The sequence below is a fragment of the Oncorhynchus gorbuscha genome, linkage group LG14, assembly GCF_021184085.1.
Source record: "Oncorhynchus gorbuscha isolate QuinsamMale2020 ecotype Even-year linkage group LG14, OgorEven_v1.0, whole genome shotgun sequence".
Taxonomy (NCBI): domain Eukaryota; kingdom Metazoa; phylum Chordata; class Actinopteri; order Salmoniformes; family Salmonidae; genus Oncorhynchus; species Oncorhynchus gorbuscha.
In genome coordinates this window covers 80,325,892-80,348,616 of record NC_060186.1, presented here as the reverse complement: position 1 = coordinate 80,348,616, position 22,725 = coordinate 80,325,892, and the positions used below count along the sequence as shown (strand labels likewise).

Here is a 22,725-nt window from a genome sequence, read left to right as displayed (position 1 = left end):
GGTATCCCCCTTTCCCTATACAACTGACTAGGTATCCCCCCTTTACAACTGACTAGGTATCCCCCCTTTCCCTTTCCCTATATAACTGACTAGGTATCCCCTTTCCCCTTTCCCTATATAACTGACTAGGTATCCCCCCTGTATAACTGACTAGGTATCCCCCTATATAACTGACTAGGTATCCCCCCTATATAACTGACTAGGTATCCCCCCTATATAACTGACTAGGTATCCCCCTATATAACTGACTAGGTATCCCCCCTATATAACTGACTAGGTATCCCCCTATATAACTGACTAGGTATCCCCCCTATATAACTGACTAGGTATCCCCCCCTTTCCTTTCCTTTCTTTGTGAATTTCAAAGCTCAAGCAGTGCAAGTTTAAATACCAAACAAGTGAGTTTGGGAAATGGGAAAGTCTGCATCTGAGACATAGTTTTCACATATAGACTTTACAGTATATGGCTTAACTCAGAATCAACTGGGCCCTCCAACTGGGCCCTCCAACCGGGCCCTGCAACCGGGCCCTGCAACTGGGCCCTACAACCGGGCCCTGCAACCGGGCCCTACAACTGGGCCCTGCAACCGGGCCCTGCAACCAGGCCCTACAACCGGGCCCTCCAACTGGGCCCTCCAACTGGGCCCTACAACCGGGCCCTACAACTGGGCCCTACAACTGGGCCCTCCCTACAACCGGGCCCTCCAACTGGGCCCTCCATAAATAATATGGTCGCTGTGATAGGACATGTTTTTTGATTCTCTGTATTTTTTCAAAGTCTCATCTAATGCAGCCGTAGCAGACTCTCTTTCTCCCGACTCAACTTTACACCACAGCCCCTTTTCAAGTCCCACTTCGTTGTAGTGTCACCAGGCTCTATATATGCACAAGGTTAGTAGGACATGTTTGTCCGTGGAAAAAAAAAATATCTAAAAATGCTGGACAGTACATACAGTGAGGTATAGCCCTACAGAGAGATAAACATGTGATTTACACCAATAGACTGTCTGTTTTGGCACATTCTGTAGCTAGCAGCCATGCTAAACCTTGTTATGGTTCCAACAGACACCTCTGACACATCACTGGCCCACACACTCACCACACACACACACACACACACACACACACACACACACACACTGGCACAGAAAGACAGTCCTCCTTCCAAACCCACAAGAGTTAAGTAGCTTCTGGACATTAGCTGTCACTTTGTGAGTCTGTCTCGCTCTGTGTGTGTCTCTCTTTGTGTGTGTGTGTGTGTGTGTGTGTGTGTGTGTGTGTGTGTGTGTGTGTGTGTGTGTGTGTGTGTGTGTGTGTGTGTGTGTGTGTGTGTGTGTGTGTGTGTGTGTGTGTGTGTGTGTGTGTGTGTGTGTGTGTGTGTGTGTGTGTGTGTGTGTGTGTGTGTGTGTGTGTGTGTGTGTGTGTGTGTGTGTGTGTGTGTGTGTGTGTGTGTGTGTGTCTCCTAAACCCTGGTTCTGCTAAATAATGCAGACCTAAAGCTCTCCTTCTCTATGTGCCAGAACCCAGCTACATTCACTCTAATAATGCCTCATCCAGTCACAGCCCTCATCAAGTCACAATGCCTCATCCAGTCACAATGCTCACAGCCCTCATCCAGTCACAATGCCCCATCCAGTCACAATGCCTCATCCAGTCACAGCCCTCATCCAGTCACAATGCTCACAGCCCTCATCCAGTCACAATGCCTCATCCAGTCACAATGCCTCATCCAGTCACAATGCTCACAGCCCTCATCCAGTCACAACCCTAATCCAGTCACAGCCCTCATCCAGTCACAATGCTCACAGCCCTCATCCAGTCACAATGCCTCATCCAGTCACAATGCCTCATCCAGTCACAGCCCTCATCCAGTCACAATGGCTCATCCAGTCACAATGCTCACAGCCCACATCTAGTCACAATGCCTCATCCAGTCACAATGCCTCATCCAGTCACAGCCCTCATCCAGTCACAATGCCTCATCCAGTCACAATGCCTCATCCATTCACAGCCCTCATCCAGTCACAATGCTCACAGCCCTCATCCAGTCACAATGCCTCATCCAGTCACAATGCCTCATCCAGTCACAATGCCTCATCCAGTCACAATGCCTCATCCAGTCACAATGCTCACAGCCCTCATCCAGTCACAATGCCTCATCCAGTCACAATGCCTCATCCAGTCACAGCCATCCTCCTCATCCAGTCACAATGCCTCATCCAGTCACAGCCCTCATCCAGTCACAATGCCTCATCCAGTCAACAGCCCTCATCCAGTCACAATGCCCTCATCCAGTCACAATGCTCACAGCCCTCATCCAGTCACAATGCCTCATCCAGTCACAGCCCTCATCCAGTCACAGCCCTCATCCAGTCACAATGCCTCATCCAGTCACAATGCCTCATCCAGTCACAATGCTCACAGCCCACATCCAGTCACAGCCCTCATCCAGTCACAATGCCTCATCCAGTCACAGCCCTCATCCAGTCACAATGCTCACAGCCCTCATCCATGTCACAGCCCTCATCCAGTCACAATGCTCACAGCCCTCATCCAGTCACAGCCCTCATCCAGTCACAATGCCTCATCCAGTCACAATGCCTCATCCAGTCACAGCCCTCATCCAGTCACAATGCTCACAGCCCTCATCCAGTCACAATGCCTCATCCAGTCACAGCCCTCATCCAGTCACAGCCCTCATCCAGTCACAATGCTCACAGCCCTCATCCAATCACAGCCCTCATCCAGTCACAATGCCTCATCCAGTCACAATCCTCACAGCCCTCTTCCAGTCACAATGCTCACAGCCCCCCAATCCAGCCCCCATCCAGTCACAATGCCTCATCCAGTCACAATGCCTCATCCAGTCACAGCCCTCAATCAGTCACAATGCCTCTTCCAGTCACAATGCTCACAGCCCTCTTCCAGTCACAATGCTCACAGCCCTCATCCAGTCACAATGCCTCATCCAGACACAATGCTCACAGCCCTCATCCAGTCACAGCCCTCATCCAGTCACAATGCCTCATCCAGTCACAATGCTCACAGCCCTCTTCCAGTCACAATGCTCACAGCCCCCATCCAGTCACAATGCCTCATCCAGTCGCAATGCCTCATCCAGTTGCAATGCCTCATCCAGTCGCAATGCCTCATCCAGTCGCAATGCCTCATCCAGTCGCAATGCCTCATCCAGTCACAATGCTCACAGCCCTCATCCAGTCACAGCCCTTATCCAGTCACAATGCCTCATCCAGTCACAGCCCTCATCCAGTCACAATGCCTCATCCAGTCACAATGCCTCATCCAGTCACAATACTCACAGCCCTCATCCAGTCACAGCCCTCATCCAGTCACAATGCTCACAGCCCTCATCCAGTCACAGCCCTCATCCAGTCACAATGCCTCATCCAGTCACAATGCCTCATCCAGTCACAATGCTCACAGCCCTCATCCAGTCACAATGCTCACAGCCCTCATCCAGTCACAATGCTCACAGCCCTCATCCAGTCACAATGCCTCATCCAGTCACAACCCTCATCCAGTCACAATGCTCACAGCCCTCATCCAGTCACAATGCTCACAGCCCTCATCCAGTCACAGCCCTCATCCAGTCACAATGCTCACAGCCCTCATCCAGTCACAGCCCTCATCCAGTCACAACTCTCATCCAGTCACAATGCCCACAGCCCTCATCCAGTCACAATGCCTCATCCAGTCACAATGCCTCATCCAGTCACAATGCCTCATCCAGTCACAGCCCTCATCCAGTCTCAATGCTCACAGCCCTCATCCAGTCACAATGCTCACATCCCTCATACAGTCACAGCCCTCATCCAGTCACAACACTCATCCAGTCACAACCCTCATCCAGTCACAAAGCCTCATCCAGTCACAATGCCTCATCCAGTCACAGCCCTCATCCAGTCACAGCCCTCATCCAGTCACAACACTCATCCAGTCACAACCCTCATCCAGTCACAAAGCCTCATCAGTCACAATGCCTCATCCAGTCACAATGCCTCATCCAGTCACAATGCTCACAGCCCTCATCCAGTCACAGCCCTCATCCAGTCACAATGCTCACAGCCCTCTTCCAGTCACAATGCTCACAGCCCTCATCCTCATCCAGTCACAGCCCTCATTCAGCCACAGTTAGGTACACATGGTTGATGATATTACGAGGTTAACTAGCTTGTCCTGCATATAATATAAAGAAACATCCTTGAATGAGTAGGTGTTCTAAACCTTTTGACTGGTGCTGTATACTCAGGCTGCATCCCACTTGTCAACTCTATTCCCTATATTCAACTAAAACTGTTCATTGTTCATTCAGTATTGTTGTAGTTGTCGTTGGGGCGGCGACGTAGCCTAGTGGTTAGAGTGTTGGACTAGTAACCGAAAGGTTGCAAGATCGAATCCCTGTTTCATAGTTCTACTGAATGGTGATGATGGTGTGTGGATAATATATTCTCGTATTACTTTATCACTAACTAATCTTCGTAATGCAGACATGGTTTATATAAACCAAACATGGTGCCTGTGCCTGTGCCAGTTTTTGAAGGCACCAATTACACCCTGTTAGCACAAATACCCTGATAGCAAAAATACATGATTGATTTAGACATCTGGATGCTCTAACGGTCCTCAAGGCCCAACGCAGTCACCAGCCTGTAGGTCCCTAACTACCAGCCTGTAGGTCCCTAACTACCAGCCTGTAGGTCCCTAACTACCAGCCTGTAGGTCCCTAACTACCAGCCTGTAGGTCCCTAACTACCAGCCTGTAGGCCCCTAACTACCAGCCTGTAGGTCCCTAACTACCGGCCTGTAGGTCCCTAACTACCAGCCTGTAGGTCCCTAACTACCAGCCTGTAGGTCCCTAACTACCAGCCTGTAGGTCCCTAACTACCAGCCTGTAGGTCCCTAACTACCAGCCTGTAGGTCCCTAACTACCAGCCTGTAGATCCCTAACTACCAGCCTGTAGGTCCCTAACTACCAGCCTGTAGGTCCCTAACTACCAGCCTGTAGGTCCCTAACTACCAGCCTGTAGGCACCTAACTACCAGCCTGTAGACCCCTAACTACCAAGCCTGTAGATTTTTATTTTATTTTATTTTATTTCACCTTTATTTAACCAGGTAGGCTAGTTGAGAACAAGTTCTCATTTGCAACTGCGACCTGGCCAAGATAAAGCATAGCAGTGTGAACAGACAACACAGAGTTACACATGGAATAAACAATTAACAAGTCAATAACACAGTAGAAAAAATGGGCAGTCTATATACAATGTGTGCAAAAGGCATGAGGTAGGTGAATAATACAATTTTGCAGATTAACACTGGAGTGATAAATGATCAGATGGTCATGTACAGGTAGAGATATTGGTGTGCAAAAGAGCAGAAAAGTAAATAAATAAAAACTATAAAAACAGTATGGGAATGAGGTAGGTGAAAATGGGTGGGCTATTTTCCTATAGACTATGTACAGCTGCAGCGATCGGTTAGCTGCTCGGATAGCTGATGTTTGAAGTTGGTGAGGGAGATAAAAGTCTCCAACTTCAGCGATTTTTGCAATTCGTTCCAGTCACAGGCAGCAGAGTACTGGAACGAAAGGCGGCCAAATGAGGTGTTGGCTTTAGGGATGATCAGTGAGATACACCTGCTGGAGCGCGTGCTACGGATGGGTGTTGCCATCGTGACCAGTGAACTGAGATAAGGCGGAGCTTTACCTAGCATGGACTTGTAGATGACCTGGAGCCAGTGGGTCTGGCGACGAATATGTAGTGAGGGCCAGCCGACTAGAGCAGACAAGTCGCAGTGGTGGGTGGTATAAGGTGCTTTAGTGACAAAACGGATGGCACTGTGATAGACTGCATCCAGTTTGCTGAGTAGAGTGTTGGAAGCCATTTTGTAGATGACATCGCCGAAGTCGAGGATCGGTAGGATAGTCAGTTTTACTAGGGTAAGCTTGGCAGCGTGAGTGAAGGAGGCTTTGTTGCGGAATAGAAAGCCGACTCTTGATTTGATTTTCGATTGGAGATGTTTGATGTGAGTCTGGAAGGAGAGTTTGCAGTCTAGCCAGACACCTAGGTACTAATAGATGTTCACATATTCAAGGTCGGAACCATCCAGGGTGGTGATGCTAGTCGGGCATGCGGGTGCAGGCAGCGATCGGTTGAAAAGCATGCATTTGGTTTTACTCGCGTTTAAGAGCAGTTGGAGGCCACGGAAGGAGTGCTGTATGGCATTGAAGCTCGTTTGGAGGTTAGATAGCACAGTGTCCAATGACGGGCCGAAAGTATATAGAATGGTGTCGTCTGCGTAGATGTGGATCAGGGAATCGCCCGCAGCAAGAGCAACATCATCTATGGCACCCCCATAGAGACTGCCAGAGGACCGGACAGCATGCCCTCCGATTTGACACACTGAACTCTGTCTACAAAGTAATTGGTGAACCAGGCAAGGCAGTCATCCGACAAACCGAGGCTGTTGAGTCTGCCGATAAGAATATGGTGATTGACAGAGTCGAAAGCCTTGGCGAGGTCGATGAAGACGGCTGCACAGTACTGTCTTTTATCGATGGCGGTTATGATATCGTTTAGTACCTTGAGTGTGGCTGAGGTGCACCTGTGACCGGCTCGGAAACCAGATTGCACAGCGGAGAAGGTACGGTGGGATTCGAGATGGTCAGTGACCTGTTTGTTGACTTGGCTTTCGAAGACCTTAGATAGGCAGGGCAGGATGGATATAGGTCTGTAACAGTTTGGGTCCAGGGTGTCTCCCCCATTGAAGAGGGGGATGACTGCGGCAGCTTTCCAATCCTTGGGGATCTCAGACGATATGAAAGAGAGGTTGAACAGGCTGGTAATAGGGGTTGCGACAATGGCGGCAGATAGTTTCAGAAATAGCGGGTCCAGATTGTCAAGCCCAGCTGATTTGTACGGGTCCAGGTTTTGCAGCTCTTTCAGAACATCTGCTATCTGGATTTGGGTAAAGGAGAACCTGGAGAGGCTTGGGTGAGGAGCTACGGGGGGGCGGAGCTGTTGGCCGAGGTTGGAGTAGCCAGGCGGAAGGCATGGCCAGCCGTTGAGAAGTGCTTATTGAAGTTTTCGATAATCATGGATTTATCGGTGGAGACCGTGTTCCCTAGCCTCAGTGCAGTGGGCAGCTGGGAGGAGGTGCTCTTGTTCTCCATGGACTTCACAGTGTCCCAGAACTTTTTGGAGTTGGAGCTACAGGATGCAAACTTCTGCCTGAAGAAGCTGGCCTTAGCTTTCCTGACTGACTGCGTGTATTGGTTCCTGACTTCCCTGAACAGTTGCATATCACGGGGGCTATTCGATGCTATTGCAGTCCGCCACAGGATGTTTTTGTGCTGGTCGAGGGCAGTCAGGTCTGGAGTGAACCAAGGGCTGTATCTGTTCTTATTTCTGCATTTTTTGAACGGAGCATGCTTATCTAAAATGGTGAGGAAGTTACTCTTAAAGAATGACCAGGCATCCTCAACTGACGGGATGAGGTCAATGTCCTTCCAGGATACCCGGGCCAGGTCGATTAGAAAGGCCTGCTCACAGAAGTGTTTTAGGGAGCGTTTGACAGTGATGAGGGGTGGTCGTTTGACTGCGGCTCCGTGGCGGATACAGGCGATGATGCAGTGATCGCTGAGATCCTGGTTGAAGACAGCAGAGGTATATTTAGATACCTAACTACCAGCCTGTAGATCCCTAACTACCAGCCGGTAGGCCCCTAACTACCAGATGACTAACTAGTCACTATGGCAGCTAGTGTCCTAATTTATGGACATAATGCATTAACACACACACACACACACACACACACACACACACACACACACACACACACACGGGAATCATTAAAATAGTAATCCAATAGGAGCATATCCAAGCCCCTCACATTTAAATGTAAGAATTCATTTATACTGCGTTGGTTTCAAAGACACTGGCTGTCCAGCACATCTCTGTTGGCATACCGAATGGCACCCTAGTGCCATTCGGTAGTGCACTACTTTTGACCAGGGCCCATAAATCTCTGGTCTAAAGTAGTGCACTATGTAGGGAATAGGGTGCCATTTGGGACACAGGCTCTGTCTCTAACTGTGAAATGAGTCAGTCTGCTCAGTCAGTCAGTCTGCCCAGTCAGTCAGTCTGCTCAGTCAGCTCAGTCAGTCAGTCTGCCCAGTCAGTCAGTCAGTCTGCCCAGTCAGTCAGTCAGTCTGCCCAGTCAGTCTGATTCGGTGTGCGAGTTCATTAGAACGTGCGTCGAAGATGTCGTTCCCATAGCAACGATAAAAACATTCCCTAACCAGAAACCGTGGATTGATGGCAGCATTCGCGTGAAACTGAAAGCGCGAACCACTGCTTTTAATCAGGGCAAGGTGTCTGGTAACATGTCCGAATATAAACAATGCAGCTATTCCCTCCGCAAGGCTATTAAACAAGCTAAGCATCAGTACAGAGACAAAGTGGAATCTCAATTCAATGGCTCAGACACAAGAGGCATGTGGCAGGGTCTACAGTCAATCACGGACTACAAGAAGAAACCCAGCCCAGTCACGGACCAGGATGTCTTGCTCCCAGGCAGACTAAATAACTTTTTTGCCCGCTTTGAGGACAATACAGTGCCACTGACACAGCCTGCAACGAAAACATGCGGTCTCTCCTTCACTGCAGCCGAGGTGAGTAAGACATTTAAACGTGTTAACCCTCGCAAGGCTGCAGGCCCAGACGGCATCCCCATCCGCGCCCTCAGAGCATGCGCAGACCAGCTGGCCGGTGTGTTTACGGACATATTCAATCAATCCCTATACCAGTCTGCTGTTCCCACATGCTTCAAGAGGGCCACCATTGTTCCTGTTCCCAAGAAAGCTAAGGTAACTGAGCTAAACGACTACCGCCCGTAGCACTCACTTCCGTCATCATGAAGTGCTTTGAGAGACTAGTCAAGGACCATATCACCTCCACCCTACCTGACACCCTAGACCCACTCCAATTTGCTTACCTCCCAAATAGGTCCACAGACGATGCAATCTCAACCACACTGCACACTGCCCTAACCCACCTGGACAAGAGGAATACCTATGTGAGAATGCTGTTCATCGACTACAGCTCAGCATTCAACACCATAGTACCCTCCAAGCTTGTCATCAAGCTCGAGACCCTGGGTCTCGACCCCGCCCTGTGCAACTGGGTACTGGACTTCCTGACGGGCCGCCCCCAGGTGGTGAGAGTAGGCAACAACATCTCCTCCCCGCTGATCCTCAACACGGGGGCCCCACAAGGGTGCGTTCTGAGCCCTCTCCTGTACTCCCTGTACACCCACGACTGCGTGGCCACGCACGCCTCCAACTCAATCATCAAGTTTGCGGACGACACAACAGTGGTAGGCTTGATTACCAACAACGACGAGACGGCCTACAGGGAGGAGGTGAGGGCCCTCGGAGTGTGGTGTCAGGAAAATAACCTCACACTCAACGTCAACAAAACTAAGGAGATGATTGTGGACTTCAGGAAACAGCAGAGGGAACACCCCCTATCCACATCGATGGAACAGTAGTGGAGAGGGTAGCAAGTTTTAAGTTCCTCGGCATACACATCACAGACAAACTGAATTGGTCCACTCACACTGACAGCGTCGTGAAGAAGGCGCAGCAGCGCATCTTCAACCTCAGGAGGCTGAAGAAATTTGGCTTGTCACCAAAAGCACTCACAAACTTCTACAGATGCACAATCGAGAGCATCCTGGCGGGCTGTATCACCGCCTGGTACGGCAACTGCTCCGCCCTCAACCGTAAGGCTCTCCAGAGGGTAGTGAGGTCTGCACAACGCATCACCGGGGGCAAACTACCTGCCCTCCAGGACACCTACACCACCCGATGTTACAGGAAGGCCATAAAGATCATCAAGGACATCAACCACCCGAACCACTGCCTGTTCACCCCGCTATCATCCAGAAGGCGAGGTCAGTACAGGTGCATCAAAGCTGGGACCGAGAGACTGAAAAACAGCTTCTATCACAAGGCCATCAGACTGTTAAATAGCCACCACTAACACTGAGTGGCTGCTGCCAACACACTGTCATTGACACTGACCCAACTCCAGCCACTTTAATAATGGGAATTGATGGGAAATTATGTAAATATATCACTAGCCACTTTAAACAATGCTACCTTATATAATGTTACTTACCCTACATTATTCATCTCATATGCATACGTATATACTGTACTCTACATCATCGACTGCATCCTTATGTAATACATGTATCACTAGCCACTTTAACTATGCCACTTTGTTTACGTTGTCTACATACTCATCTCATATGTATATACTGTACTCGATACCATCTACTGTATGCTGCTCTGTACCATCACTCATTCATATATCCTTATGTACATATTCCTTATCCCCTTACACTGTGTATAAGACAGTAGTTTTGGAATTGTTAGTTAGATTACTTGTTGGTTATCACTGCATTGTCGGAACTAGAAGCACAAGCATTTCGCTACACTCGCATTAACATCTGCTAACCATGTGTATGTGACAAATAACATTTGATTTGATTTGATTTGACATCTAGTTGAGATGTGTCTGTTACTTTACCTCTGTGAAGCATTTATTTGTGCTGCAATCTGAGGTGCAGTTAACTCTAAACCTATCCTCTAAAGCAGAGGTAGCTCTACTTCCTTTCCGTGGCGGTCCTCATGACAGCCAGTTTCATCATAGCGCTTGACGTTTTTTTGTGACTGCACTTGAAGAAACTTTTAAAGTTCCTGAAATTTTCCGGATTGACTGACCTTCATGTCTTAAAGTAATGATGGACTGTTTCTCTTTGCTTATTTGAACTGTTCTTGCCATGTGTTTTTATGTTTTGTAGACCCCCCCCCCCCTACCGTGTCACAACACAACTGATTGGCTCAAACTAATTAAAAAGAAAATAAATTCCACAAATTAACTTTTAAAAAAGGCACACCTGTTAATTGAAATGCATTCCAGGTGACTATGTCATGAAGCTGGTTGAGAGAATGCCAAGAATGCGCAAAGCTCTCATCAAGGCAATGGGTGGCTACTTTGAAGAATCCCAAATATAAAATATTTATATTAATAATAATATTTTTTTTTTGGTTACTACATGATTCCATATGTGTTAACTATTATTCCACGACGTAGAAAATAGTAAAAAAAAAAAAAAAAAAAACCTTTAAAGGAGTAGTTGTGTCCAAACGTTTGACTGGTACTGTAGCTCAGTTGGTAGAGCATGGCGCTTGTAACGCCAGGGTAGTGGGGTCGATCCCCGGGACCACCCATACGTAGAATGTATGCACACATGACTTTAAGTCGCTTTGGATAAAAGCGTCTGCTAAATGGCATATATTATATTATTATTATATTATTCTATTATTATTATATTATTATTATATATTACTGTATGTTTTTGTCTTCCCCTGAGCTTTTGTGGAGGCTTGAGGAAGAAGTGTTCTCGCCCAGGGAGAGACTCTTCAACCTAACACTTCACACTTCAGAGTGACAGCTTACAGCAGCAAGCATTGCCATGAGCCAGAGACCAACTGTCAGTCACAGCCTCTTTTTCTCTCTCTCTCTCTCTATGGCTCGGTCTGTCTCAGTCTCTCTCTATGGCTCTGTCTCTGTCTCGGTCTGTCTCTCTCTCTATGGCTCGGTCTGTCTCTCTCTCTCAATTCAATTCAAGGGGCTTTATTGGCATGGGAAACATGTGTTAACATTGTGAAAGCAAGCGAGGTAAATGTCTGTTTCTCCCTCCCTCTGTCTCTCTCTCTTCCCCTACTGGCCTGTCTCTCTCTCCCTCTGTCTCTCTCTCTCCCTCTGTCTCTTACCATACTGGCCTGTCTCTCTCTCTGTCTCTCTCCCTCCCTCTGTCTCTCTCTCTTCCCCTACTGGCCTGTCTCTCTCTCACTCTGTCTCTTACCCTACTGGCCTGTCTCTCTCTCTCTCTCCCTCTCTCTTCCCCTACTGGCCTGTCTCTCTCTCCCTCTGTCTCTTACCCTACTGGCCTGTCTCTTTCTCTGTCTCTCTCCCTCTCTCTTCCCCTACTGGCCTGTCTCTCCCTATGTCTCTTACCCTACTGGCCTGTCTCTCTCTCTCTGTCTCTTCCCCTACTGGCCTGTCTCTCTGACCTTTCTCTTCTCATCAAGAGAGGATATTGTACATTCTATAACCTGCTGTATTCTACAGACCGGACCGAGTTGACAGACAGTTTTAACACCACTGGGAATTGTGAAGCGGAAGAGAAATGCATTGTTCCACTGGGATTTAACTTGACAGTGAACACTTGTGAATTTCACATAACAAAGAATAGCTATAGGCCTTATAGGATATGAAACCAAGGAGTCAATGATATCCTAAAAATAGAAGTTTGTCTATTGATATTTATGAATTCAGACAGCAACAGTAATATATATCGTCTAGTTATTAAGATACTTACCATAGTTAGAAAAGGCCGACCTGCTTAAATAATTGATTCCTCACATGAGTGTGCAGACTTACATAACCAGATAATAGGAGTAGCATTTGGACCTGGGAAAAATAAATGCATATTGGGAGAAATAAAAGGCTATATTTTATTGATAGATAAACGGGTATTAAAAACAACGTTACTTCATTGCAATTCAGAAAAGGTATACTGCGACCAATTGTTTTCTATCACCACCTCAGAATCTACTGTTCTTTAGTTTCTATACCAACAAGAGTGGTGACAATAGAACAAGATAGACAGCCTATTGTCAGTGCTTTCCTTTGCTTTTGACAGCTATTCTCGTTGTATTGTGCCATCGCCTATTTTTTTCCGTTTCTTTGCATCGATATATGGTCTTTACCGGTGTGAATTTGACGATAGACTTACTTTCGTGCTTGGAGGTGCCCCATGTGTGCCGCGGAACTCCGGGACTCTTGATAATCGCTCTTCCAGCTGATTTCAGAGCATCCATGCTTAGATGTGTCTCAGTGGTGGGTGGATACCTTCCCTCTCCGCTTTGGCTCAGAAAGAGAAACGATAGCAGCCAGCCTACGTACGCTACAACAGTCGACTACTAGTGATGCGCGGTGCAGCGAGCGAACAGGCAGACGATAGGACCAAGTTGAAACTCTCGTTCTCTGAAACAAGAGTCTCGGTCTGATGAAATGCAGGGCAGCGCAGCCTCCTTTAACCCGTTGCGCTCCGGTGATGCCTGGGTTGGGGGCGAATCGAACATGGGGGCGGGTACGAAGTTAAGGTGTGTCTAGCCCTCCGCCACACCCATTTTTGGAGGAGTCTTGCATAGAGCCCCACAGAGGAGGTGTCATAATACCCATAAAACCTAGTGGGAAATGAAACAGGGAAATGGTTCCCAACGTTTTTCTACCATTCATTTTTCCCCATAGAGAATTTTAGAGGCAGTTCAAATAAGGGCGCTTTGTAGGCTCACTCAGACATGACGTTTTAATAACCGTTTAAATCTCTCTGGGACAATGTGACTTTTATCAATATATTTGGCTCTATTTGATTTGAATCTCAGAATTAAAAAAAAATGCTAATTAGCATCAAAGTAGACATCATGAAAAACTACAAATCCCTGCAAGCTCCTGCACGTCATCTCTAGCTGACACCTTTGCTAACAGGTATTTTGTCAATTTAAAACTTACACAAGACAGTTCACAGAATAGTGCGTTTAAAGAAATGTAGCCAATTTATGCATTTCTACATTTAGCTAGCACTAGATAGTTAATTGCCTCGATTCGTCAGTCTTGTCCAGATCATCATGGCATTTTGTAGTTCTTTATGATAGCTACATTAGCAGCTAATTAGCATGTAAGACAGGGGTAAAGACAGGAGAATATATTGGTAACGGTCACCTTGTCCCAGAGAAATGTACACGGTTATTAAAACACACCGGGGTAAGCCTACACGAAACAGACATTATTTAAAATATTTCTCAAATCCCCAATGGGAAAAAATGAACTGTTGAAAAACTATTGGAACCATTTCCCTGTTTGACCGCTAGGTTTTATGGGTCGTATGACTCATACTGTGGTACTCTATTGAATGTGGTACATTTGCAGATTAATTCTATACGTTTTGTATTCTCTCTAGTGCATTTAAAATGTAGCCTAAACCCATTTACAATTATGTGCATGTTGATGGAAATACATTTTTAGATGGAATTAAATTACTAAATGAACAACTGCTAACTGTTGTGGACGAATAAAAGCAAGGGGAACTGCATGATAGGCTAGTAGGTAGGCTAGCAGGTAGGCTAGTAGGTAGGCTAGTAGGTAGGCTAGCAGGTAGACTAGTATGTAGGCAGGCAGGTAGGCTAGCAGGTAGGCTAGCAGGTAGGCTAGCAGGTAGGCTAGTAGGTAGGCAGGCAGGTAGGCTAGCAGGTAGGCTAGCAGGTAGGCTAGCAGGTAGCATAGTAGGTAGGCTAGCAGGTTGGTCCAGCAGGTTGGTTCAGCAGGTTGGTTCAGCAGGTTGGTTCAGCAGGTTGGTTCAGCAGGTTGGTCCAGTAGGTTGGTCCAATAGCAGCTAAATCTGCTGGAAGCTTCAAAGGAAATGGAGAGGGAGTTTTTTTTCCTCTGGCTACTGTGCCCAGGTTAATAAGGCCACATTGTTGACAAAAAAAAGGACTCCAAAGAAGTTAATGAATCCATACAGCCAAATAATGATTCAAAATAGATCAATCATTTATTTCCATCCACATATTTCATATCAATATTCCACATTTTTCTCATAAATTGTAGAAACAAGTGTCATCAATCACCCATTCATAATAATGGACTATTCCACCCTGACAGAGTTCCAGTGAATTGTTTCGCACCGTATGATTGCAAATGCGACTTTCGTGAAATTAATCTGAAGCAACGAGGTGCTTTCAGAGTGGGACAGCTGCGGCAACGAGGTGCTTTCAGAGTGGGACAGCTGCGGCAACGAGGTGCTTTCAGAGTGGGACAGCTGCGGCAACGAGGTGCTTTCAGAGTGGGACAGCTGCGGCAACGAGGTGCTTTCAGAATGGGACAGCTGCGGCAACGAGGTGCTTTCAGAGTGGGACAGCTGCGGCAACGAGGTGCTTTCAGAGTGGGACAGCTGCGGCAACGAGGTGCTTTCAGAGTGGGACAGCTGCGGCAACGAGGTGCTTTCAGAGTGGGACAGCTGCGGCAACGAGGTGCTTTCAGAGTGGGACAGCTGCGGCAACGAGGTGATTTCAGAGTGGGACAGCTGCGGCAACGAGGTGATTTCAGAGTGGGACAGCTGCGGCAACGAGGTGCTTTCAGAGTGGGACAGCTGCGGCAACGAGGTGCTTTCAGAGTGGGACAGCTGCGGCAACGAGGTGCTTTCAGAGTGGGACAGCTGCAACGAGGTGCAGAGTGGGACGAGGTGCTTTCAGAGTGGGACAGCTGCGGCAACGAGGTGCTTTCAGAGTGGGACAGCTGCGGCAATGAGGTGCTTTCAGAGTGGGACAGCTGGGGCAATGAGGTGCTTTCAGAGTGGGACAGCTGCGGCAATGAGGTGCTTTCAGAGTGGGACAGCTGCGGCAATGAGGTGCTTTCAGAGTGGGACAGCTGCGGCAATGAGGTGCTTTCAGAGTGGGACAGCTGCGGCAATGAGGTGCTTTCAGAGTGGGACAGCTGCGGCAATGAGGTGCTTTCAGAGTGGGACAGCTGTGGCAATGAGGTGCTTTCAGAGTGGGACAGCTGTGGCAATGAGGTGCTTTCAGAGTGGGACAGCTGTGGCAATGAGGTGCTTTCAGAGTGGGACAGCTGTGGCAATGAGGTGCTTTCAGAGTGGGACAGCTGTGGCAATGAGGTGCTTTCAGAGTGGGACAGCTGTGGCAATGAGGTGCTTTCAGAGTGGGACAGCTGCGGCAATGAGGTGCGTGGCAGATAAAAGAAAAAACAAATATTTAATTTTAACAGAAACATTACATAAGTTAACACATTTATTTAGTAAAAATAAATTTGCTGCTGATAATACTGCCATCGTCGTGGAGGCAAACAACATGTCTTGTGTAGCGCATGTATCTGATGCTGTCTGGCTAAAAATAGTACAGCATGTCATTACTCCTTTTGTCCAGACAGCATCAGATACATGCGCTACACATAGTAAGACAGAGGGGCGCTGTTTCGCTCGCTTGGATGCTTTCTCCGGTGAGATCGTTTCATCCACTTGCAATTGAAGGAAAGTTGGCGGGTGCACAGTGCACAGTTAGGATGCTGGAATTATTTTGGGATGAACGTGAGAAGGTTACCTACTTTTTTTGAAGTGACTTGTTTGACAAATCACTAAATCCGCCCCCTGAGCAGGACACCTTGAGCAGGAAGGACACAACATTTTGGAACTTTTGAATCTGTATAAAATTCTATCTAATGAAAAGTAAGACACAAAACCTGTGGAAACAGCCCGTATAAAATATAAATAAATTATTTTCTGGAGCCAATCAACATTTGTCCTTAGCTGCAGATAATGCAATTCCTCAATCTGTAGCCTACCACTGCTCTGAGGATCAATATCACCTATGTTCCAGCGCCCTCTGTTGAATATGAGCAGTCATTACATCATCTCTACAGACTCCATTCAATGACGGTCCGCAGGCAAATGTTAAAGGTGCAAAAAACCTGACTTCTCCTGTTCATCTCCCCTCTTCACTATGTAGTAAAGGGATGTGTCCCAAATGGCCCCCTATTCTCCATTTAGTGCACTACATTTGACCAGGGCCCATAGGGAATAGGGTGCCATTTGACGAGGGCCCATAGGGAATAGGGTGCCATATGACAATAGGCCCATAGGGAATAGGGTGCCATTTGACCAGGGCCCATAGGGAATAGGGTGTCATATGCAAGGCTGAAGATCATTTTTTAATTGGACAGACACGAGATGACATTCAGTTGTGTCCTTCATGGTGAAACATTTATTCAAGTTTTATTCCTCATCAGATTTACAATGCATACCACGTCTGTATCAATCCCCATGGTTCTGAATGCATACCACGTCTGTATCAATCCCCATGGTTCTGAATACATACCACGTCTGTATCAATCCCCATGGTTCTGAATGCATACCACGTCTGTATCAATCCCCATGGTTCTGAATGCATACCACGTCTGTATCAATCCCCATGGTTCTGAATGCATACCACGTCTGTATCAATCCCCATGGTTCTGAATGCATACCACGTCTGTATCAATCCCCATGGTTCTGAATGCATACCACGCCTGTATCAATCCCCATGGTTCTGAATGCATACCACGTCTGTATCAATCCCCATGGTTCTGAATGCATACCACGTCTGTATCAATCCCCATGGTTCTGAATGCATACCACGTCTGTATCAATCCCCATGGTTCTGAATGCATACCACGTCTGTATCAATTCCCATGGTTCTGAATGCATACCACGTCTGTATCAATCCCCATGGTTCTGAATGCATACCACGTCTGTATCAATCCCCATGGTTCTGAATACATACCACGTCTGTATCAATCCCCATGGTTCTGAATGCATACCACGTCTGTATCAATCCCCATGGTTCTGAATGCATACCACGTCTGTATCAATCCCCATGGTTCTGAATGCATATCACGTCTGTATCAATCCCCATGGTTCTGAATGCATATCATGTCCAGTCCCATTTCACACTCAGGAATCTTTCTGTTCATTTCTCAGTTCATATTTTCTCATCATCATAATCATCTAGAATGGATATAGCCTGAGTTAGCATGCTGCTTGTAGAACACCGCTGCTCTGGGATCGACTGAGGGGGTCTGGGTGCTGTCATCGACTGAGAGGGTCTGGGTGCTGTGATCGACTGAGGGGGGTCTGGGTGCTGTGATTGACTGAGGGGGTCTGGGTGCTGTGATTGACTGAGGGGGTCTGGGTGCTGTGATCGACTGAGGGGGTCTGGGTGCTGTGATCGACTGAGGGGGTCTGGGTTCTGTGATCGACTGAGTTGGTCTGGGTGCTGTGATCGACTGAGGGGGTCTGGGTGCTGTGATCGACTAAGAGGGTCTGGGTGCTGTGATCGACTGAGGGGTTCTGGGTGCTGTGATCGACTGAGGGGGTCTGGGTTCTGTGATCGACTAAGAGGGTCTGGGTTCTGTGATCGACTGAGGGGGTCTGGTGGTGGTTCCTGTGTCTCCTGTTTTTCCGACATCACCACCACTGCAGTTCAATAGCGACTGTGTGTGTGTTGTGGTTAACTCCTGGACAGCCAGTGAGTGAGGAGCAGGACCATGCAGATTCAAGGCAGATGTTCTTAGCCAGGGAAGGGCAAGATTTATTATTCCTCAGGAACTTGGTTGCCTGCTGTTCTATCTCCTGTCTGACACTTAATCACACAGACCTGGTTTCCCAGGTTTAAATCAGATGCTGGTTTGACAGACATGCCAGACTATCAGAGTGACCCAGCCCTGTTCGAAGCTCTAGCTAGAGGGCTGTGCTGCTACTGCTGTGAAATACTGTATTATGGATATCTGCTAAGAGAGTAAGTTCCCAAATGACACCCTATTCCCTAATATAGTGCACTACTTTGAACCAGATCCCTATGGGCCCTGGTCAAATGGCACCCTATTCCCTATGGGCCATGGTCAGAAGTAGTGAATTATGATCCCAGTGGACAAAAAAAAACAAATCCACGTCATTTCGACCCAAAAATGCAACGTGATGACGTTGAATCAATGTGGAAAACCGACATTTTTGTCACCAAACTTTGAATCTGAAACCCAATGACAACAGTGCCATTTTTTTTCCACCAACCTTTTAATCTGAAACCCAATGAAAACAGTGACATGTTTGTTGTTGTTGTTGTTGTTGTTGATTTTACGTTGAATTCACGGTAGTTGACCAACTCAACCAAATGTAAATCAAAACCAGACGTTGAAATGACGTCTGTGGCCAGTGGGAAGGGAATAGGGTGCCATTTGGGAGGCAGACAGCCAGAGTCCGTAGGGTAACTGAACTTCACAGAGCCTGGTCCCTGAATATTGCTTAGATTCACAGTAGTGACATAATGTATGCCTTGACCAAAACACATAGCAGCAGCATCAGCAGCCCCCCCCCCTCCCCCAATGAAAGGTTGTGATACAAGGGGACATCAGCTTGATAACCAGTTTGGTCAAAGTGGTCTACTATGAAATTCACTGAGATCCCAAACGAGTCATAGTTGAGGGCGACTGCATTTCAACAAGTCCCTTAAAGTTGGACCAGCAAGTTGGACCAGCAAGTTGGACCAGCAAGTTGGACCAGCATATCTCCTCTGTTAAAACGCGTTGCACAAAGTAAGGTTTACACGGTATCTGACAATGCTGAACCCCCCCCCCCCTCCCCTCCTTCATTAGACCCTTTTGCACAGTAGCCTCTCAACGTTCCATGGCATGTCATCATCAACACGGGACGGACAGGAAGAGAGTTGAAGCAGCATGGTACATGTGGCTAACCCCTACAGAACAAAACATGCTTTTAGATCTCTTAAAATGTATCTTCGATGGAAAGGGGGGGGGGGGGATTAGGCGTTGTACGTATCTCTCTGTAGGAGTGCTGATCTAGGATCAGGTATTTTCTGTCTATAATAATCATGTTTATTGTGATCGGAAAAAGGGCAAAACTGATCCGAGATCAGCACTCCAACTCTGAGATGCGTGATACAAACGGCTCTAGATCAGCATAAGTACGCGGGTGTAGGTAGAGAAGGGGCTTGGTAATAATTTTAATTTAAATAATCATTTAAATAGACCAGTGTTAGATTGGAAGGGGGGGGGGTCTCTTCTGAAAGAACACAGTAACGTGAGGCTAACACCCACCAAACTAGTCGATCAACATGCTTTCAGTCATTTCTGGTTGGTTTTGATGCATCCGTGTTGGCAAGCAGCCCGGTTTATTTAGTCAATTTTTCACAAACACTTTTTCCATCTCTCCCTCCTCACTGTCGCTCTCGCTCTTGCTCTCCCTTTCTCTCTCCATGTCCTCGACTCTTAGACGGTGGAGCAGGAAGACAGTTGGTGGTAGGAGCCTGTAGTGGAAGCAGGGTGTGGCCTAAATAGTAGGCGGAGCTCAGACATTGTCAGTCTCAAAAACATGCAGGTGGTCCCTGCATTCTCCCTCTCTTCCTCCACTTTCCTTTTCTCCACTCTCTTCTTCATGTTCAGAGGCATACAGATGTTCCTGGGAGTGGGTGTGGCCCAGGTGGTCTTGCGATTGGGCGCGGCCTACTGGGTGTGCTCGACCCAGGGACTCAGCTGATAGGCTGCGACTGGACAGGATGCTACTGAGGCTGGATTGACGTGCGCCTCGTGGATGGGACTCGATCTCTACACGCACCTCAATGTTTGTTCCCTCCCTGCAACATGAAAACATGAACAGCATCAAGGATAGGCCTGTTACATAATATTTCAGCCATGATTTATGAGCTAGAGGCAGGTTGCATCAAAGGAATTAACTGACTTGTCTTTTGTAATTGCTCTCGAGGGGATACATTCATGTGTATTGAACTGACTTGAATTGAACGAAGAGAAACTTTGCAAAGAAATACTTTGGGCTCAATCAATCAATCAATCAATCAAAAACTATCCGACAAGAGACACTGACCGCAAGGAGAATGTCTGTGTCTTATCCAGCATCCCAGCACCCCCAGCTCCTTCGCAGTCTGATTGGCTGTCCTGCTGCATATAAACATGACGCATCTGATGCTTGTCCAATCCTACGCATGCATCTGGTTCCGGGGGCGTGGCAGCACTGCTGGTGCTGGGGAGCAGGCCAACTTCCTGTACGCTGACCCTAACATCTTGTAGGACTTCCTGGACGCTGGTGTCGCTGAGGGCGGGGTTGGTCTGGCCTCTTGGCCCCGGTCCCGGCCAGTGGTCGCTGACTACATGAGAGAATAGAAGATCTTCAAGAGAAGTTCAGAAACAACATCAGATTAAAACTAGGAAACAACCATACAATCATACAGTAGTGTCAACATCTATTGGACTGATCTATTGGTGAACTATTGGACTGATCTATTAGTGACCTATTGGACTGATCTATTAGTAATCTATTGGACTGATCTATTAGTGACCTATTGGACTGATCTATTGGTGAACTATTGGACTGACCTATTGGACTGATCTATTGGTGAACTATTGGACTGATCTATTAGTAATCTATTGGACTGATCTATTAGTGACCTATTGGACTGATCTATTGGTGAACTATTGGACTGATCTATTAGTAATCTATTGGACTGATCTATTGGTGAACTATTGGACTGATCTATTGGACTGATCTATTAGTAATCTATTGGACTGATCTATTAGTAATCTATTGGACTGATCTATTGGTGAACTATTGGACTGACCTATTGGTGAACTATTGGACTGATCTATTAGTAATCTATTGGACTGATCTATTAGTGACCTATTGGACTGATCTATTAGTAATCTATTGGACTGATCTATTGGTAGTCTCTATTGGACTGATCTATTGGTAGTCTCTATTGGACTGATCTATTAGTGACCTATTGGACTGATCTATTAGTAATCTATTGGACTGATCTATTGGTAGTCTCTATTGGACTGATCTATTGGTAGTCTCTATTGGACTGATCTATTGGTAGTCTCTATTGGACTGATCTATTGGTAGTCTCTATTGGACTGATCTATTGGTAGTCTCTATTGGACTGATCTATTGGTAGTCTCTATTGGACTGATCTATTGGTAGTCTCTATTGGACTGATCTATTGGTAGTCTCTATTGGACTGATCTATTGGTAGTCTCTATTGGACTGATCTATTGGTAGTCTCTATTGGACTGATCTATTGGTAGTCTCTATTGGACTGATCTATTGGTAGTCTCTATTGGACTGATCTATTGGTAGTCTCTATTGGACTGATCTATTGGTAGTCTCTATTGGACTGATCTATTGGTAGTCTCTATTGGACTGATCTATTGGTAGTCTCTATTGGACTGATCTATTGGTAGTCTCTATTGGACTGATCTATTGGTAGTCTCTATTGGACTGATCTATTGGTAGTCTCTATTGGACTGATCTATTGGTAGTCTCTATTGGACTGATCTATTGGTAGTCTCTATTGGACTGATCTATTGGTAGTCTCTATTGGACTGATCTATTGGTAGTCTCTATTGGACTGATCTATTGGTAGTCTCTATTGGACTGATCTATTGGTAGTCTCTATTGGACTGATCTATTGGTAGTCTATTGGACTGATCTATTGGTAGTCTCTATTGGACTGATCTATTGGTAGTCTCTATTGGACTGATCTATTGGTAGTCTCTATTGGACTGATCTATTGGTAGTCTCTATTGGACTGATCTATTGGTAGTCTCTATTGGACTGATCTATTGGTAGTCTCTATTGGACTGATCTATTGGTAGTCTCTATTGGACTGATCTATTGGTAGTCTCTATTGGACTGATCTATTGGTAGTCTCTATTGGACTGATCTATTGGTAGTCTCTATTGGACTGATCTATTGGTAATCTATTGGACTGATCTATTGGTAATCTATTGGACTGATCTATTGGTAATCTATTGGACTGATCTATTGGTAATCTCTATTGGTAATCTATTGGACTGATCTATTGGTAATCTATTGGACTGATCTATTGGTAATCTATTGGACTGATCTATTGGTAATCTATTGGACTGATCTATTGGTAGTCTATTGGACTGATCTATTGGTAGTCTATTGGACTGATCTATTAGTAACCTAT

The 22,725-nt window shown here is 46.7% G+C and overlaps 2 protein-coding genes across 6 annotated transcripts in view; both read right to left on the bottom strand.

Moving 5' to 3' along the window:
- The window catches only part of si:dkey-71h2.2 (low density lipoprotein receptor adapter protein 1), a 147,265-nt gene extending 134,146 nt beyond the window's left edge, over nucleotides 1-13,119 (bottom strand). Inside the window, exon 1 of the mRNA XM_046299105.1 lies at nucleotides 12,891-13,119. Coding sequence (XP_046155061.1) covers nucleotides 12,891-12,975 — 85 coding nt within the window. The 5' untranslated portion in view covers nucleotides 12,976-13,119. The remainder of the gene's footprint in view (nucleotides 1-12,890) is intronic.
- A 3,787-nt stretch (nucleotides 13,120-16,906) lies between these two features.
- Nucleotides 16,907-22,725, bottom strand: part of si:ch211-278j3.3 (E3 ubiquitin-protein ligase RNF19A) — a 210,066-nt gene continuing 204,247 nt past the window's right edge. For 4 of the 5 annotated variants that reach the window (XM_046299100.1, XM_046299098.1, XM_046299101.1 and 1 more), the window contains exons 9-10: nucleotides 20,601-20,901; nucleotides 16,907-20,352 (exon numbers count right to left, since the gene is read on the bottom strand). In XM_046299100.1, coding sequence (XP_046155056.1) covers nucleotides 20,067-20,352; nucleotides 20,601-20,901 — 587 coding nt within the window. In that variant the 3' untranslated portion in view covers nucleotides 16,907-20,066. The remainder of the gene's footprint in view (nucleotides 20,353-20,600; nucleotides 20,902-22,725) is intronic. The other variant, XM_046299102.1, reaches the window with a different exon arrangement.